Raw genomic sequence first — 15,182 nt, 5'->3', positions numbered from 1 at the left:
TTTATCCACTGTACCACTTAGCTGCCTTTTTTTGGCTAGGCAATGGATTTAAGTGACTTGCCTAGGGTCCCACAGTTAGTAAGTGTTAGTAAGAACTCATCTTGATGGGTTTGTATGTTATTGTTGGACTAGAAATTTCCTTGATATTCCTTCTTGTGGTTCCTTCAGCCAAAAGATTAGTAAAGTCTAGAAACCTTTATGACAGAGTGGAATGTTAATGCTTTGTGGCTCCCCATCTTCCCCATCTTATTTGGACAGCACAGTTTAATGGGAAACCTCTCTAGTAGCTTCAAAGTATATTTGCCTTTGGGGGTGAGGGATAGTCTAAACCCCAGGTGACATTGAGACTATGTAGATGCCTGGGAGAAAAACTCAATTCACTTCAGAGGGGGCTTATATTTTTGGAAATCTAGACATGAAATACATTCGAATATTTCTCAAAGTGGAAACGCCAACTATATCTGATTGAGGGGCAAATTAGTCTCTTTGGTCAGGACTTGAGATTGAACTAGTCCATGCAGCTTTGTGGAGACTCTGGTCCAAATATTTCATCTATAAAATGCTTTACAAACTTTTAAAGCATTGTGCAAATGTCGGTAATCATTATATGTCCTTCGTTCTAATGCAGTATCTACTTAGGCCTCTGCTCCAACCGACTGATTCTGAAATAACTACTACATATAGATGTATGTACTTGTTCTATGTCTGTTAAAACATGCAGGATTTTTTTTGGGGGGGGGCAGTTATTGAGTCCTCACCACAACCAGCACCTTTCGGTTTTCTTCTTCAAATTGTTTCCCCTGTGCCAGCATAGTGTTTGGCACATAATGGACATACTTTTTTAAAAAATTTCATAATAGACACTTAACAAATACTTACTGATTGATTAATGATTGAGTGAAAAAGTGTTCATGATCACAGTATCAAAAGAACCACAAAATCACAGTATGTTGCATTTGAAAGAAGGCTCGGAAATAGCCTGTTGGCTTGAGCAAGAATCCCCAGAACAACATACCTGGTTAAATAATCTTTACTTGAATTTATCTGGTGAGTGAGAGCTCATTATCTACCATGATGGCCCATTCTACTTGGGATAGCTTTGGTTGTTAGAAAATTTTATTTACACCAAGTCTACATTTTCCTTTTTGAAACTTCAAACCACTCCTCCTCATTCTACTCCCATAAAGCTAACCAGAATAAGTCTAACCCCTCTTCCATGAGCTGGCCCTTCAAATACTTGAAAGCAGTTTTTACTTCTCTCCTGTCTCCTCTTCACCAAGCAAAAAATTCCTACTTTTATTTTTATTTTTATTCCTTCAATCTATCCCAAGAAGACATGATCTTGAGGTCCTTCACTTTCCTAGTTGCCCTCTCATCTCTGGATATTCACTAGATTATCAATTGTTTTGTGTTTATTCAAACGTAACCAGTTTTTTATTGGGGTTTGTTTTGGGGGGAGGGGAGGAGTGATGTTACTAGGTACTCACCATAACCAACATCTGCTGATTCCTTTCTCAGAGGGAATGGTGGTGTGCAGAACTGATCACAATACTTCAGATGTGGTCTCAGCAGGACAGACTACAGAGAGATGATCACCTCCCCAGTTTTGAACACTCTACCTCTCTTAATGCAGCCTAATGATTGTGTTTGGTTTGTGATATCATATTGTTGACCTTGCAGTCACTAAAGCTCCCAGATCTTTCTCAGTTATCTAATCTTCATCAATCTTATACTTACGTAATTAATTTTCTTGAGTCATTGGAGAAATTTACATTTAACTCTATTAAGTTTTATCCAATTCTCTTTAGGCTAATGTTCTAGCAGAATGTGAAGTTTCCAAATCGTTGTTTTTCCTTTATTTTTGAAGAGGACCACTGACATCACAGGTGATGTCTTGACTTGTGTGTGAATTGGATTTAAGTGAGGCAGAGATGCACAAAGTTGTCAGCCTTGAGCTCTCTTCCTGAGTCATCAAAGCCCAGTGGCAGGACAAAAGTCAAGACCATTATTGATGGCCAGGAATGCAGTGGATGACCTTGGCATCTTCCATGTCTGACTAAACTTTAAGCTCTCCACAGCACCTGCTTTAGTCACTTTTATGGCCATTGGAACAAATTGTTCTCATCTGCCCACCCATTCCACTGGGGCTGGGGTGGCGGGAGGAGAGTCTGCACATGCTTGGAGTAGACAATCCTGTAACTCAACAACAGCTTTGAGGCCTGGTTTAGTCCATCTGCTAAGATAGTTCACCAGATTGTGGTTGCTGTGCATGCTATAGCCTCTTGGAGCCACAGGTGAGAGTTGAGTGAAGGTAGACACCAAAGGTGAATGTGCAGCCCTAAAAAGGGCTTAGTAAGCCAGAGGTGCCATTTCTCCCAAACACTCCATGTACCACAAGTTCTCAAGTAGTCAACCAGCCTTGGCCCTTTCTGTGTCTTTTTTCCAAACTCTAGTTTTCAACATAGTTTTTGTTGTGCTTCTCTGTATATTGAAGTCAACGAATATCAAGACATAATATTTAGTTTGTAGGATAGTATCTATTAGCTAGGCTGCCTGGATTAGCCTTTATCCACTGCTTCCGAATGTAAAATGATTCTCATGGCCTGGTAGATCAAATCTCAAATCCTCAGCTTGGCCTTTGAAGTCCCCTTTCAACAAGCCCTGCCTTATCTATCATTCCAGGTTATCTTTTATAATCTCCAACACGGGTCTTTTAAGTTTCCTTATGATTCCTCCCATAAGCAAGCCATTCTTATTATTCTCCCTTCACCTTTGTTCAGACTGCTCACACACCTTGGAATAGTCTTTCCCTTCCTCTCCATTAATTCAAATACTACGCTTCCTTCAAAGCTCATCACCTACATGAAATCATTCTAGACTAATTGTAGCCTATAACATTCATTCACTTCTCTGTATTTCCTTTATTCTGAACTACAGCACTTATAATGAATCATTTTCAAGTTTGTTTCATGGATCTTCCTCTATCTCCCAAATTAAAATTGCAACTTTCCCCATTGTGGGGCTTTGATATATCTTGGGTCAGCATAAGAAATTAAATGGTTATTTTTTGGAAGTTTTGGGAAGCCAAAACACAAGAAGACAACACAGAACCTATGACCAAAGACTTAATTCAAATTCTATAATAAGTACTGTAAACATCCCATAAAAGAAAAAGAAAAAAATTTTAGTGGTGGCAAAGAATTGGAAATTGAGGGGATGTCCATCAATTGGGGAATGGCTGAACAAGTTGTGGTATATGAATGTAATGGAATACTATTGTGCTATAAGAAATGATGAACAGAATACATTGTTGGTGGAGTTGTGAAATGATCCAACCATTTTGGAGAACAATTTGGAACTATGCCCAAAGGGCTACAAAAGTGTGCATACCCTTTGACCCAGCAATAGCACTTCTAGGGCTGTATCCCAAAGAGATCATACAAATGGGAAAAGGACCCACATGTACAAAATATTCATAGCAGCTCTTTTTGTGGTGGCAAAGAATTGGAAATTGAGAGGATGCCCATCAATTGGGGAATGGCTGAGCAAGTTGTGGTATATGAATGTAATGGAATACTATTGTGCTATAAGAAATGATGAACAGGCTGACTTCAGAAAAACCTGGGAAGACTTATATGGTCTGATGCTGAGTGAAGTGAGCAGAACCCAGAGGACTTTGTATACAATAGCAGCCACGTTATGCAGTGACTAAGAATGTTAAACTGAACCCTTCTCAGCATTATGAGGATCTAAGACATCTCCAGAGGCCTCAGGATGGAAAATGTTGTCCACATCCAAAGAAAGAACTATGGAAGTCGAATCGCTCTCGCTTATTTTTACCTTAAGTTGAATTTTGTTTCATCTTTCTGATGGTTCCTCCTATTGGTTTTAATTTTTACTTACAACTTCACTAATGTGAAAATATGTTTAATGGGTATGTAAATGTAAAGCCTATGTCAGATTGTGTGCCGTCTTGGGGAGGGTGGGGTGGGGAGAAAAAGGGAGAAAAAATTTTCAACTCAAAAGCATATGGAAAAAAAAAATAAAATAAAATAATAAAATAAAATTTAAAAAAAAAAAAGAAAAGAAATGATGAGCAGGCAGACTTCAGAAAAACCTGGAAAGATTTATATGAATTGATGCTGAGTGAAATGAGGAGAACCAGGAGAACACTGTACATAGTAATAACCATATTGTGCAATGACTGACTTTGATAGACTTAACTCTTCTCAGCAAAGCAAGGATCTAAGACAATTCCAAAAGACTCACGATGGAAAATGCTATCCACATCCAGAGAAAGAACTTTGTGGAGTCTGAATGAAGATAGAAGCATATTATTTGCTCCCCTTCTCTTTTGCTGTTCTGTTTTGTTTTTTCTTTCTTGTGGTTCCTCCCATTAGTTCTAATTCTTCTTCACACTATGACTAATGTGAAAATATGTTTAATATGAATGTATATGTACAGCCTATGTCAGATTGCATGCCATTTTGGGGAGAGGGGATAAGAGGGAGGGGGAGAAAATTTAAAACTCAAAATCTTATGGAAGTGAATGTTGAAAACTAAAAATTAATTAATTAATTAGAAAAAAGAAAAAGAAAAAATTCAGACTTCTTCCCTGGTATGAAGGGAGGGCCAAAATTTTTCACATGGATTTTCCAGATCATGGAGTGCCAGGCCCCTAACCTCTGAGATGTGGAAAGGATAACTGTAAATGTCAGAGAGAGGCAGGATTTGAACTCAGATCTTACTAAGTGCAGCCCTGTGTTCTATGCACTATTTCACCTAGCTGCCTAATCATTTTATTTATACCCTAAGGGCAAGGAGTATTCTTATACTAGTCTTGTATGCTCTACAGTGTACAGCTCTGGACATACAATTGGTCCTTAATAAATTGCCAGTGAGGGGCAGCTAGGAGGCCCAGTGGATAGAGCTCTGGCCTTGGAGTCAAGAGGACCTGGGTTCAAATCTGGCCTCAGACACTTGACACTTACTAGCTGTGTGACTAGCAAGTCACTTAACCCCAACTGCCTCACCAAAAAGCAAAAAAAGATAAATAAGTAAAAAAATAAAGAAAGATATGCAGAATGGGACATATGTTTCTCAGACCAGATACTTGACACTTACTAGCTGTGTGACCCTGGGCAAGTCACTTAATCCCAATTGCCTTGCAAAAAATAAATAAATAAATAAATTGTTGGTGCATGAATAAAGAAAAGAATTAAGAGCAATCACAGCTATTGAAGCTATTCACACGTTTATTTAACAAGATTTTGTTGTTGTTTTTCGTTTTTGCTAAAAAACAAAACAAAACAAAAAACCCAACAACAGTCTTTTCTGGGTTAGAAGAAGTTGAAAACCAAAGCTTCTAAGTCTCGTTCTCATATGCAGATCTTAAGCATTTCCTTGATCCTCATCTGTGAAGAGAAGAGAGAAACAAGAAACCTTCCCTGAAGTTTCAGACCAATTGGGTGACTTCCCCAGTTAGATCTGCCTCCCTGTGAAAGAAAGCCGTTAAGCAGGCTACGGAGGAAAAGTGTGACTCAGCAAAGATATTCACCACACGATAAACATGCGGCTTGGAGGAAGAGGGGGATGCATCACTGTCATCAGAGATGCCTGGTCAGAGTTAGGGACCCTCTCTCCATCCGTGCGTATGCAATGATTGGTCAGTGCATCATGAAAGAGACTTAGCAGATAAAAGAATTAGATACAGAGGCCAAGAGATAAACTAGAAACATCTGGGTACACATTCTGTAGCTTCTTACCTGTGCTGCAGGGGGCACGGTACTCAGCAACACCTAATTCATCTGAAAGAAACAAACATTGTGAGGGTGAGAGAGAGGAGGACTGGGGACTGACGCACACATCTTAAGTGCATTAGTCTTCTGTACTTAGATTGCTTTGTGGTGGGAAAGAGGGATATCATGTCAAAACTCCAAGTAAATTGACTTCACCATATTAGAGATGAAACAATGTTCTATTAACCATTAAGTAGTGGAAAAAATTAATAATACCTTCCTTTCCTTGGAAGCACCTTGAAACCTTGTTCTAAATGTGGATATTCAAATTTAAGCTACCTAGGAAGGACTCCACTTTCTTAATGAAGCAGCTGGCTAGCATGTGGGCCTGGAGTCAAGAAGACCTGAGTTCAAATTCCACTTCAGATAATTACTGGTTGTGTGACCTTTGGCAAGTCACTTAACTTCTGTTTGCCTCAGTTTCCTCACCTGTAAAATGAGGATAATAATAGCACCAACCTCCCAGGGTTGTTGTGAGAATCAAATCAAATAATATTTGTAAGAGCTTAGCACAGTGCCTGGCACACAGCAAGCACTATAGGAATTCTAGCTATTATTTTTATCATTATTGCTGTTATTATCCCATATACAAACCTACATTATACCCAAATTGGCCTAAATGTAGTCCTCAAAACATGCCTCGTCTTTGTTCAACCTTTTCTCTTGTCCCTCTATTTATCAAGATAAAATCTCTTCATACTGGAAGTTCACTTCACCCTTGGGCACTAGAGTACACCCCTCTCTGATGCCTTATCCTCTGAGTAGTTAGCTCTTCCCAGAACCTTTGTTTTAAAGATGCCACCCAGGCCAACCACGTCTTTTTTCCTCTCTTCGGAGTATTCCTGACTCTCTGGACTTTCTCTACAATGCCCCTACATGGATATTCCATTCATCCCCCACCATCATTTTTCAGCTTTCTTTTATGTGCCTGGCAAATAATAAGTGCTTAACAAATGCTTCTTGACCTGACTTATGCCCAGGCTGAACTAAGTTCAGCTAGCATTAGCTAGAGTATGTCCTAGTAATTATCACTGCAACAGTAAGGGTAGGCAGGATTAGGCTGGCACCTAGAGTGAATGCTCAGATCCGGTGCAGAAGTGGTAGCAGAATGGGATTGTACAAGACCATGATCAGGCAAACTTGGCATCCTCAAGAGGAAGAGATAATGGGAGATCCAAGGAGAGAGAAAGGTTGGGTCTCGGGGCTGAGTCAGGATATAGGCATTATGTTCTTCATGGCCCCAGTGGGCAGAAACAATACCAATGGGTGGAAATTACAGTGGGGAAAGATTTTGGCTTGAATAGAAAATAATTTCAAACTATTAATGTTGTACAAAAAGGGAACAAGCTGTCTCAGTAAGCAATGAGTTCTTTGTCAATGTGAGTATTCAAGTAGAAGCTAGATGAACCTTGTCAGGGATGTTCTGGAAATGAAGGTACCTTAACTTGTGTCTGAATTACTGCTTTAATCTGTTAGCTACTTTTTCATGCCCATGTGACTTAATTTCATGTCTAGATTGTAAGCTCCTTGAAGGTGGGAGGAGGTCTTACATTTCAATTCAATAAATATTTTTATCATCATCATCATCATCATCTCATTTTCATCTTTTCCAGCGAGAAATAGTCTTGGGACAAGTTGCTTTGTTACTATAATTCCTTCACAGTCATTGTTCTATGAACTTTTTTACACAGGTGACTAATGTAACTCCTTTTTTGTAATTAAATACAACTATTAAGATGTAAACTTTGCCCCCATAAGCTCATGGAAACCATCCCTGATACAGCTACTGGTTCTGTATCAGTGACAAAAAGGACAATAGGGAAGATGTCAACCTCACCCTGTTCCATGTGATTTTGATGCCAGAATTTTTTTTCTTTTAACGCAATTTTCCTTACACACAAAAAAATCATTGTCCTATGATTTCCCCCAGCCAAATATATATCCTTTGAAAGTTTTCATGCCATGTAGTTAGGTGATTATGAGTATTTGGGGTGGTGACACCTATTTAAAATATTGTTCTTGAGTTTTTAACAGATCAGTGTTAAGTCTGGGCAAAACAGTCCAGGCAATTGTTTGTTCTGATAATGGTCTGGTTCTAGGACTGTTTGTAGGTTGGGTTCCCAAGGGCATTGAGAGGTCAGTCTGTATTTGTACTGTGGAGATTTGCCATCTGCCAATCCACGAAAGATCGTAGGCTTCTGATGGATTATTTTAGACACCAAGTCAGGCCTTGCTAGGTATTTAGCAGCTGAAAAACTTTTATCACCTGTGGTGGATGTGTTACATATTGTTGAGTGGTTTCAGTCATATCTCACTCTTCATGACGCCATTTGGGATTTTCTTGGCAAAGATACTGGAGTGGTTTGCCATCTGCTTCTCCAGCTCATTTTTACAGATGAGGAAACTCAGGCAAATAGAGTTAAGTGACTTGCCCAGGGTCACACTGATAGTAAATGTTTGAGGCCAGATTTGGACTAAAGGAAGATGAGTCTTCCTGACTCCAGGCTGCCTACTCTGTGCACTATGGCGCCACCTAGCTGTCCTGGGATGTTGCACAGCCCCCTCTATCTCTTTCCATGCTCTACATTTTTCCCTAAATCTGGGCTCCTTCAAAATAACCTTTCAGGAGTTGCTGGCAGCAATGACTTGGTTCTGAATAGTCATATTAAACCCTTCTGTTTCTCCAAACAAGTCCACGTGACTCAGACTTTGGTTCTACTTCAACACATTGCTGGCTGAATTCCAAAAGTATTTCTGTAGGTTTGGGGCCCGTGAATTATGCAAATTCTTTTTCTTCCTCCTTTTCAGCGTGGAAGTGTTTGTTCATCTTTCTCTAGCTGCCTTACAGTGATGGACGTTATGTTTTGTTAATACTGAGGGAGCTAAGTGGTGCAATAGATAAGAGTGGAGTCAGTGAGTCACGAGTTTAGACCTGAGAGTAGAACTGTGCTTTAGATATGTTGACCTGGTTGTGGTCTGAAAGATGGATTAGAGATGGACTGAGACTGGAAGGAAGGAAACAAACATTTATTAAGTGTACTAACTAGGTGCCAGGGGCTCTCCAAACACTATATCACCTGATCCTCACAACAACCCTGGAAGGGAGATGCTTTTATTATCCCCATTTTACAGATGAGGGAGCTGAGGCAGAGAAAGGTAAAGTGGCTTGCCCAGTATCTCAAAGCTAGCAAATGTCTGAGCCAGATTTGAACTCAGTTCTTTCTGACTCCAGGCCCAGCACTCCAATCACTATGCCACCTAGCTTCTTGACCAGTTATGGGGAGATCAATTATGAGACTATTGAAATGGTCCAGGTGAGACAGGGCTTTAACTAAGGTAATTGCCGTATCAGTAGAGAAAAGGCAACTTATGTGAGATATATTGTGGAGGAGAAATCAATAAGACCTGGCTGCTTATTAGATATGAAGGGAGGGGGACAGGGAAGAGTCAAGGTGATGATGCTTAGGTTGCCAACTTGGGTGACTGGAAAGACTACAATGCTATTCCAACTTAATAGACATTTATTAAGTTTCAGATAGATGCCAAGCAGTGTGCTTGGGTAGAGTTTGGAATTCTCCCTGTGGCCAATTCTCTGCCCACCCCCCAACCAACCCCATCCTTGCAATGAGTACCACATCTTTGCACCTAGCCATCTTGCATTTTAACCATCTGGTCTAACTTCTCCTATGAGCATATCTGGTTTTGGATGCCTAACTGCATGGCATGTAATAAGCACCAAGTATATGCTGAATTTATGGCCTGCATTTAACATTATAATGTTTAAAGATGTACAAGGTTCTTTGTTTTCAAATAACCTTGCAGAACAACCCTATGGGGTTGAGAGTACAAGAATTATTTTACTATTTTATAGCAGAGAAAACTACATCAGAAAAATCAAGTGACTTGCTCAAGGTCACTAGGAAGTACCCAAGCCATGCGTCCAGGCTCCAAGTCTAGGTTCCTTTGCACAAGAATGCTGCCTCTTGGAATTTCTAGCAAAATTATTGGATTCCAGAACTGAGAGCCAGAAGGGACCTCAGAGGTCTCAAGTCCAATGTCCTGAGGAAACTGGGGCTCAGAGGGTCAGATGGAGGAGGGAGAATAAAGACGAGCCAAAAGGAAACCAGGAAGTGGTGAGCAGAACCAGGAGGACCATTTATACACAGAAAACAATATTGAAAGGATGAACGACTTTGAAAGGCTTGACAGATCTGATCAACACAGTGACTAAGCATGATTCCAGAGGACTCATGATTAACTATGCCATCCACCTCCTGATAGAGAACAGAGACTGATATAGACAGTCATTCATCCTCCTGATGGACTCAGAGTACAGACTGAAACGTATTTTTTTGGGACACGGCCAATGTGTAAATTCGTTTTGTTTGACTTGTCATGTCTGTAACAGGGGTTTTGTTTTTCTTGCTTTCTCAATTCAGGAGGGAGGATAGGAAGAGAGGAGAGAGGTGGGAAAGAGAGAAGGCAGATTTTCATTTAAAAAATAAAATAAAATTTAACTTGCTAGGCAAAAAAAATGAATGAAAGAAAAAGGAGTGACTGGAGAGGATCAGAGAGGTAAAAAGTTTAGTTTGTTTAGTGTTTTTAGGTCACACTCACCTGTTTCATAGTAATCATAGATTTTCACCACAGCTGGTTTCAGGTCTCTTACTGGAATATCTTGGGTCACAGTGAAGGAAAAGGACAATGGCTGATTGGTCATCTAGAAGGGAAAACAGGCATGAGTAACAACCTGACAGGTTAAGAGATTTATTTCAGATCACACAGTCAAAGTAACAGAGGAGGCGTTGCAGGCATTGCCTTCCATTTCTTCCTTATTCCCCCACAACACCCAAAGCAGGCTTGATCCATAAACTCTGCTGACTTATCAACCTTTCTGTGTTCATGTGGCAGCAAATCTTGGGATGAAAGAGTGGAAAAGGTCAATCACTTGAACATTTCCAAATGTCATGATATTAGGCATTGTATGAAGTGAGAATAAAGTGATGAGGCTGATTTTTATGTTTACCCTGTGAAATCTGTCTTGTTTGCTTTAAAGTCCCATAAAATATTTAGACAAATAGGATGGTTTTTTTTTCTTTATGGATGTTTTAGAATGGGGAACAAAGTCATACCGGCTAACTCCCGTTCACTTCCTTCTTTCCTTGGTACCCTTAAAATGATTCATATAGCTAAGTAGCCATTGGCTATTCTAGGAAGAGGACCCCAATAAGAGCTATCACAGGAAAACCACATATCCTAATTTCTCTATAAACCATGTTTCTGCAGACCTCAGAGAAGTTTGAAATGTTATAAAAGAGAAGGGAAAATACCCCAGTTTTAACATGGATTACAGCAGGCCACTTTCAAATTAAACTAGAACAGATTTGACTTTTCTTATTTAATGAGATAAGGGTGAAGGACTCTCACCTTTTCCACATAAAGCAAGACATGATTAGTGCTCATTTCCACCTTGTTCAGGTGACCAGATGTTACAAGCTGAAAAAAATGGGAGACATCACAAATGTTATTAAATAAATGGAATCCCTAGAGATCACTAAAAGAAATAAGCACAGAGAGAGAGAGAGTTGGATTTCTAAAACAGGACAGTGATGAGGTCTCAAATGGGTTTTATAGGTAAGGACTCTACTGCAAAAAGAACAAAGATGAGAAAAGATAAAATGTACTCTTCTCTTCTTGTAGATCTTATCGTAATGAGCACAGGGCTGAATGCAAGTAGTCCTTATGGAACTGAATTGGCTTTCCTGGGCATAGAAGCAATGCAGATCTTAGATTCACATTGATTTTCACTGGGTTTGGACAAGATTGTAGTTTTAGGGTGGGTCCACGGCTAGCCCTGCTATATAGGGTTTATGGTGCTCACAATGTACATACCGTCTTCACAGATGGTTTTACAGGGATGAAACCCGACACCATCTTCACATCGATAATCACCATGTTGGAGGCAGGACGACTTCCTATGTAACTGTAGATGCATGGAAGAAAGGAATTAGAGTCTACAAATATCTCCTAATCCTTTGGGGTCTAATTCAAATTCTGCTTCCTTCTGAAAACTTTCCCAAACCACCCTCATACAACAAGCTCTTCCTTTTCTGCATTACTAAAAGCTTATGGAAAAAAAAGAAAAAAATACTTAAAAAGCTTAAGAAAAGAAACAGATCCTTTTCCCTCTCAGAAAATTTAAGTTGAAAACTAAAGATAGAGTCAATATATTCTCATTCTACACAATCTGCACTGTTCACATTTGAGAATACGCTCTTCTTCTAATATTTTATTTAATTTTAATTTTTACTTACTATTTATTATAAAATTTAATTCAGTTCAAGAGCTTACTTTCCAAGGTCATTGCATTAAATCTCTTTAGCTTAACCAAGTGGTGGAGAACTCTAGCTCTCTGAATCAAAAGGTGAAGACGGAAGGTTTTACCTGGCATTAAATGAGATCCGGAAGGTTTTATGGGCTTTTGCAGAATCACAGGTTGGGGGAATGGTCTGCACTAACAGATGAAATGGAGATAGTGCTTTCTCCACATGGACATTGTATTTCAGAGATGTCTGTAGAATATTAAAAACAGGGTCAGTTTCTTTGTGTCCCCAGGATAGTTATTTCATTATCACCTTCCATCACCACCAGCTCTCTTTGTGACTTTCTATTTTTTTAATTTATTTTTATATTTTTAGGCAATTAGGGTTAAGTGACTTGCCCAGGGTCACACAGCTAATAAGTGTCAAGTGTTTGGTCTGAGGCTGGATTTGAACTCAGTTCCTCCTGACTTCAGGATCGGTGCTCTATCCACTGCACCACCTAGCTGCCTCTCTTCATGACTTTCCATGAGGGGAATGAGCATATCTCACAGGTAAGGTTAACTCTCCCCACCGTACCCCTAGGAGTCTCACCTTAAGATACACACATCCTTTCCCTTTTGCTCCTGCATTGTACTCTCCCGGGACCCCTGGCAATGAGACTTGCTGTAGGAGTAGGCGGTTGGCAGAGTCCACTTGAAATTTTTCAGAAAAGCCTCCAGAAGATTGGATAGTCACCTCGACAGGTGTCTCACTTGTACTGTAAGTGGCTGCTCCATATCGGGACAGGGCTTGTAGTGCAACCACTGTGTCCTAGAAGAGATGAATGTGGGAGTCCCCAGTGGGGTAAACATTTGGAGGATGTGATGCCAAAGCCCTATGTTGAGTGCCACCAGGATAGCATTAGGATAGCTGCATTACTTGAACATCTTCTAAAATATGCCAGGGATGTAGTCTACATACTCACCTCTAGGATGAATGTCCCTGAGGGTTTTTGTTTTGTTCTATTTTTATTTATTTATTTGCTTACTTGTCATACGCATTAAAAAATATGTGAGAAGGGATATAAATTTTGGTAATCTCTATTTCCTCCTCTCTGCCATTTCTTATCCAACTCCCATCCCATACGTAGTAAGACCCTCTTCTCTCACCCCCCTATAAGTACTTTGACTCTCTTTTATCCTACAGCTGACATTTAAAAAATCCGTAAAAGAAAAAAGTGACCAGAAGGAGGCATAGAAATAAACAGGATGTTTAGCATTTACTGTCATAAAGCTAATTAGTTTTGGGACTGGACCTATGATTTCACTGGCATAAGGAATTCTTTGTGAGGAAACTCCCACTCCTAATGCAGATCAGTACCTGCAATTTATAATCTAAGAGAGTGACTTGGGTCACTGAAAAGTTAAGTGATTTATCCAGAGTCACATAGCCAATAGGTGTCAGAGGGAGGACTTGACTCAATGTCTTGCTGCCTCTGAGAATGGCTCTCTATCTATTCTGTCATGCTGTCTTACTCAAAGTTAACATGTACATTTTACAAGCACATTGCAAATAATTTGAAATCTATATGAAATATTTTAAATTATGTTTATTTGACTTTTTAATGGCTACTGAATTTAGAATAATAATTTTTTAAAAGATGGTAAGGGGACAAATTAAGTGCTGTATCTCCTATGTAGGAGAGATAACCATGGAATTCTGTCTATGGACCTAATTAGAACTTATAAGTCACTTCACCTAAAATTGTGTTTTTCAAAAACCAATGAATGATGGTTGTGTTCAAAGAAAACTTACAAGAAGGACAATGTGGGTGTTTTTGTGGAAGGTACAGGATTGGAATTTGATGGATGGTACTGGTGTCAAACACAAACTGAAATACATCCCTGCTGGCCTCATATTGGCTTAGAGAACCACAAATTAAAATTATTTGTGTTATATCATATTTTTACTCATGTTGTTAAACATTTCCTAATTGTATTTTAATCTGGTTCAGACTGCACTCAGGAGTTTTGCTGGGCCTTGCAGCCTATGGGCTGCAAGTTTGATATCTGATTCAGTGTTAGTTCCAAACCCTCTCAGAGGAGGACTTCACCTCAATACCTCATGGGAAAAATTGAAGTCCTTTACCCTGAGTTCTTCCTTTTCTTTCCTCCTCCTCCTCTCATATCACTTAGACATCTCCATTAACTCTCTCCTTCTTTACTCCTTTCTCAAATGAAGAGGTCACCTTCTCAACAAGACCAACCCCTCCCATCTATACATACATATATATATATATATATATATATATTTAGGCAATTGGGGTTAAGTGACTTGCCCAGGGTCACACAGCTAGTAAGTGTCAAGTATTTGGTCTGAGGCCGAATTTGAACTCAGGTCCTCCTGACTTCAGGGCCTCTATCCACCTAGCGCCACCTAGCTGCCTCCCCCATCTTCTTCATCCCATTCACTCTCATCTTCTCCAACATATTGCCCTCACTATCATTTCCACTCTGTCTCTCTCTCTTTTCTTCAGTCTATCCTAATCTACTGGCTCCTTCCCTGCTGCTGAAAAACATGCTCTTGTCTCCCTCATCCTTTAAAAACCCTATCATCTCTGCTAGTTATTGTCCTATATATTTCCTTCTCTTTGAAGCTAAACTCTACTTCTTCTTTTTGTACTTTCTTTTAAACCCTCTTCAATCTACCTTTAGACTTTATAACTTACCTGAAACTGCTTTCTCCAAAGTTACCAAAGGTCTTTTAATGGCCAAGTCTAATAGTTTTTTTCTCAAAGCTTCCTTTTTGATCTCTCTGTAGCATCTGATCTCTGTCTCTTCCTTAATTATTTTCTCCTTTCTGGTTCTCCTAATACTATAATCTGCTGCTTCTCCTATCTGTCCAAGAGATCTTTCTCAGTCTCCTTTGCCTAGGCCTTCTTATCCATATTGTCTTACTTGATTATCTCATGAGCTCCCATGGGTTCAATGATCCTCTCTCTATGCTAATGATTCTCAGATCTAAATATTTAATCCTAGGCTCTCACTTGAGCTATAATCCCCCATCGCCCACTGGATATCTC

General features: G+C 39.6%; 1 protein-coding gene across 1 annotated transcript in view; it reads right to left on the bottom strand.

Moving 5' to 3' along the window:
* Positions 1-5,237: 5,237 nt before the first annotated feature.
* A2M (alpha-2-macroglobulin) overlaps positions 5,238-15,182 on the bottom strand; it is a 70,226-nt gene continuing 60,281 nt past the window's right edge. Inside the window, exons 30-36 of the mRNA XM_020994244.2 lie at positions 12,713-12,931; positions 12,243-12,370; positions 11,691-11,781; positions 11,226-11,294; positions 10,416-10,518; positions 5,766-5,807; positions 5,238-5,414 (exon numbers count right to left, since the gene is read on the bottom strand). Of these exons, the coding sequence (XP_020849903.1) occupies positions 5,392-5,414; positions 5,766-5,807; positions 10,416-10,518; positions 11,226-11,294; positions 11,691-11,781; positions 12,243-12,370; positions 12,713-12,931 (675 nt within the window). The 3' untranslated portion in view covers positions 5,238-5,391. The remainder of the gene's footprint in view (positions 5,415-5,765; positions 5,808-10,415; positions 10,519-11,225; positions 11,295-11,690; positions 11,782-12,242; positions 12,371-12,712; positions 12,932-15,182) is intronic.

Source organism: Phascolarctos cinereus, unplaced genomic scaffold (assembly GCF_003287225.1).
Source record: "Phascolarctos cinereus isolate Bilbo 61053 unplaced genomic scaffold, phaCin_HiC Scaffold_1;HRSCAF=81, whole genome shotgun sequence".
Classification (NCBI taxonomy): domain Eukaryota; kingdom Metazoa; phylum Chordata; class Mammalia; order Diprotodontia; family Phascolarctidae; genus Phascolarctos; species Phascolarctos cinereus.
The sequence above is the reverse complement of the archived record's forward strand: the minus strand, read 5'-3'. Positions and strand labels throughout refer to the sequence as shown.